Genomic DNA, 4,712 nt, shown 5'->3' with positions numbered 1-4,712 from the left:
ACCTCTCCAAAAAAAGGAAAAAAAAAAAAAAAAGCGTAAGATGCGTCATATCATATCTTCCCTCCCCTATTAAGAACGTTTCGGTAGACAGACAAATGCATTAGAAACTTGCCTCTTCCTTCTGGAGAAGTCAGGGAAGGTTCTCAGAGGAAGAAGCTCTTAGGCTGAGTCCTGAAGGATGAGGAGGAGTTGTGACAAGATAGATGGGAAGGGCGTGTCAGAGAGAAGGAACAGCACAAGCAAAGACTCGAACATAATACAGAGGGCAAAGAGCACCAGAGATGGTCTTGATTTCTTAGAGCTAACTAATAGGAAAAATTTGCAGGGATCAAACTGTTGAGACTGATGAGTCAAGAGCCAGAATACACAGGAGTTCTTGATTGGACTATGAATCTCAATCTTCATACAAGTGAAGAAGCCCTACAGAGGCTTTTAAGGAAAGAAACACCATGACCAAATGTTTTATTTGATCGAAACTCTCTAGCCCAACATATCCCTAATACTTATTCAGCATAGTCTTTTTCTTTCCCATTATTCCCATTATTTATTTATGATAATCGAATCAAGGATATTATCATATACATCATTACACACCTTATTTTTAAATTTTTAAAATTTTTTTTTAGGTTTTTGCCAAAGGGCACATGCACTCACCAGACAAAGCGACAGAGAGAGGAAAAAAGAGAAATCACCCCCCAGGGGGGACAGCCATGCTAAAATCTCTTCTCCTCCATTCTCTTGGGATTCTGGGCATGCACACACACACATGCCCACTGTGATTTTCAAGCTGCTGGGTCCAGGACTCAAACCACAATCATCCATATGAGATTTTAGCACCTTAACCATTACACCACCTGCTGGCCTCTATACATCATTTTCAGTACAGAATTTTACATTTGGCATAGTGTTTTCAAAGCACACTCACATATTCTCTTAGCTGAGCTTTCTATGTCCCCTTGGGGCTGGTTTTACAATCGGCTTTCCGACAATGATAAAACAGCTCCAGTGAAGGTAGATGACTTGCCTGTGTCTTATGATCAATACACAACAATATACATTTCCAACCCAGGTCCACCGACCTCGGAGTTCAGCATTTAACTCACTGGGTAACATCATTCTCAAACTAATAGCTACCTTAGATCAGTTCTGGATTCGGACCAGGCCAGTGGACTCTGGTCCTTACAGGAAACTTGACGGGGAGAAACAAACAGAACATGGGCTCTGTGCTAATATTAAAGAGGTTACTTTAAAACTTTAGATAATGAAACCAGGTCTGAGTGGCAAAGGATCTCAATTATACCCTGGACATCTGTAGCTGGGAGCTGAGGCTGATGCCATTCATTGCTACAGTGATAAGCCACAATCGAAAAAGCCTTCCAAACTGCAGAAATCAAGGAGGCCCCCTCCCTTCGGCCTGTACCTTGAGCTCATCTGCGTTATAGAAGTCCACGCGCACGGCTGGAACCATCCAGGTCTGGAAGAGGGTGGCCAGGATCTGTTCTGCGATGGAGTCTGCAATGAGGTGGAAGTGCAGAGGGTTCCGTCTGCAGGGAGCGAGGGAAAGAAGAGTAGGGGAAGAGTTAAGACTTTGTTTTTGTTTCTGTTTGTTTGTTCTTTTTTTTTTTTGCCATACGGTATGTGTGCTTGTGGGACAGACAGAGACAGAGAGACAGAAAACAAGAAATCATCCCCTCCCACTCAGGGGAAATGGCCACGCTGCAATCCCTTCTCTTCCATTTGCCTCTCGAGATTTTGGGCATGCACATACATGTGCCTGGTGTGAGTTTTAAGCCGCTGGGTCTGGGACTCAAACTGAGGTCGACTACCGGGGAGTCCAGCAATGTAACCAATTACACCACCTGCTGGTGCCAAGAATTAAGACTTTTAATTCCAGCTACCAAAGCACATCCTTTCCAGTCTGTAAGTGGAACTAGTTTCTAACCGCAACTGTGAAAGTAAATCAGTAAATCCAAACCAGTGCTAACTGGTCAGGATGTCAGGACTGAAAAGGAGACACCTCACCCAACTCCAGTATTTTAGAGATGGGAAGACCAAACAACAGTGAGGCTGAAACTGTTACTGACACTTAAGTCAAGCCACCTACCATCGCTGTTATTAAGGCATTTATTTGTGCTTCTAACAACCTCAAGAAAGCATGTGAACAATTTGGCCAACCCTTTATCTACTCCCTGGGTACATTGGCATTAATGCAGAACGTGTTGACAGAGGGTTGAGCCTTCAGGCAGCTGGTGAGATACTTCTTCCATGGCACATGATAAACTGTTTTTTTTGTTTTGTTTTGTTTTTTTCCGCTCTAAAAGAAAACCAGGCTTCAGTGAAATCCTTTGGAGCTCTCATTGCTGAATATCAGGTTGTTCTCACTTTTAATATTTCACCAGCTTTTATTCACTTAGGTGTGGTCAACTGGCCCTTGCTAAGACAGCACCCACAATACAAAGCAGCATGATTCATGTCAAAGCATCTGGAGTCAAATGGAAATGAATTCAGAACCCAGTTCTTGGCATTCTTAGTGGGAACTTTCAACATATCACTTATACCGCTACACTCCTGATTCCTTAATTCTATAAAATGTTTAAAAGAAAAAATAAAGCCCTCTTCATAAGACTACTGTGCCAATTAAATGAGATATGTGCAATAAATGATATGTCAAGAATAAACATAGTATAATAATTATTATTTGCTCATGCTAAAAGAAGTTTTTTTTTTTTTTTTTGGAGAGATTTTTGCTATAGGGCATGTGTGCTTGCCAGACAGACAGAGAGAGACAGAGAGACAGAAAGCAGGAAATCACCCCCCAGGGGGGATGGCCATGCTGCAATCCCTTCTCCTCCATTCTCCTCTTGGGATCTTGGGCATGCATGTACATGCATCCAGCGTAGTTTAAGCCACCGGGTCCGGGACTCGAACCGCGGTCGACTACATGGGAGTCCAGCAACATAGCCATTACGCTAACTGCTGGTCCCTAAAAGAACAAGTTTGATACTTACTTATGCATTATAAAAGAGCAAGACTGACCCACTCTTGCTCACTCTCTTTCACTTTCTCTTACCCTGCCACCATGGGATGATGCAGCGAGAAGGCCTTCACCAGAAGCTGACCCTTCGTTGTTGTTGTTTTTCTCTTCTTTTCAGAGGTTTTTGCTATAGGGTGTGTGCACTCGCCAGAAAGGCAGAGAGACAGAAAGCGAAAAATCACCCCCCGGGGAGATGGCCACGCCGCAATCCCTTCTCCTCCATTCTCCTCTCAGGATCTTGGGCATATATGCATACGTGCCCGGCATGAGTTTAGACCACTGGGTCCAGGCCTTGAACCCCGGTCGACTACATGGGAGTCCAGCAACATAGCCATTAGACTAACTGCTGGTCCGCCTCGAGAAGCTGACCCTTGATAAAGGACTTCCAAGCCTCCAGAACCATAAGCTATAAATTTCTGTTCTTTATAAATTACTTGGTGTATGGTATTCTATTAGAGCAGAAGAAAACAGACTAAGACACAAAAGTCTGAGGAAAAGAATAAGGAAGCTGTACACAGAATTTCAGGAGATCTTAGATATGAGAAAAAAGGGAGCAGACTCTGTTCCTAAGTTGGTGATGATGTCTTCAGGACAGAAGATACAAAAGGAAGGCATTGGAGTACAATGAGAAGTTTGGGGCTGGTACACTATATTTAAGGTGGGGTAGCAAAGCCTAGTGATACTGCCAAATGGATGAGTCTAGACCTGAAGATAAGTTATTACCAAGACCAAACTGCCATACAATGACAGGTGCTAAACTGAACAAAGGAATCAAAGAAGCGAAGAGCACTGCAGAACTTCCCCAATGGATCCATTGTCTGAATACTGAAAATTCTCCGATTATACCATCTATACTCAGGCAGAAGGTACATGCCTACCCTATAGCTTCCCTAAAACCCCTATGAAAATCTACCCTATAACAAGCTGCCAGGGAGCCTATGAAATGAAGACACAAGGGTGTGTTTGCTCACTGGCTGGCGAATTACCTAAAGACCCAATCAGGGTCAGTGAGACAAAATCACATGTAAGACAGATGGTTCAGTTAGTCTTCAGTGTTGGGCAACATCCCCAATCCCCCAGGAGCCACAATTTAGTCTCATTCATGGAGAATGGATCAAAGCAACCCCATATAATTGTCAACTTGTGTTTTCATTCACAGTGGAGAGATGACTTAATTTTAGCCATGGGATGATAATACTATAGACCAAACTACTTATATTTGCTCTAACACATCACACTTCCCACATATCTGTATCTTTGCTTGGGCTATTCACTCTCAATGGAACACCCTTCCCATACTTGAAGGTTCCATGAATTCTTTTTTTTTTTTTTTTTTTGGAGAGGTTTTTCTTTGTGCTATAGGGTGCATGCACTCGCCAGACAGACAGAGAGAGACAGAAAGCGAGAAATCATCCCCCGCAGGGGATGGCCACGCCACAATCCCTTCTCCTCCCTTCTCCTCTCGGGATCTTGGGCACGCACGCACACGCGCCCGGCATGAGTTTTAAGTCACTGGGTCCGGGATTCGAACTGTGGTCGACTACGTGGGAGTCCAGCGACATAGCCATTACACTAACTGCTGGTCCCAAGGTTCCATGAATTCTTATCCATCTTTTCAAGTTCCCTTTATAAGCCATCTCCTGGAGACTTTCTTTGAACTCTTCCTTATACTTTCTTT

General features: G+C 43.5%; 1 protein-coding gene across 6 annotated transcripts in view; it reads right to left on the bottom strand.

Annotated features, from left to right (window-relative positions):
* Positions 1 to 4,712, bottom strand: part of LARGE1 (LARGE xylosyl- and glucuronyltransferase 1) — a 662,422-nt gene that overhangs the window by 313,265 nt on the left and 344,445 nt on the right. For all 6 annotated transcript variants that reach the window (XM_027769037.1, XM_006170333.2, XM_027769041.1 and 3 more), the window contains one exon: positions 1,421 to 1,544. In XM_027769037.1, the coding sequence (XP_027624838.1) occupies positions 1,421 to 1,544 (124 nt within the window). The remainder of the gene's footprint in view (positions 1 to 1,420; positions 1,545 to 4,712) is intronic.

The sequence above is a fragment of the Tupaia chinensis genome, unplaced genomic scaffold, assembly GCF_000334495.1.
Source record: "Tupaia chinensis unplaced genomic scaffold, TupChi_1.0 Scaffold148234_1, whole genome shotgun sequence".
NCBI lineage: Eukaryota > Metazoa > Chordata > Mammalia > Scandentia > Tupaiidae > Tupaia > Tupaia belangeri.
The sequence above is the reverse complement of the archived record's forward strand: the minus strand, read 5'-3'. Positions and strand labels throughout refer to the sequence as shown.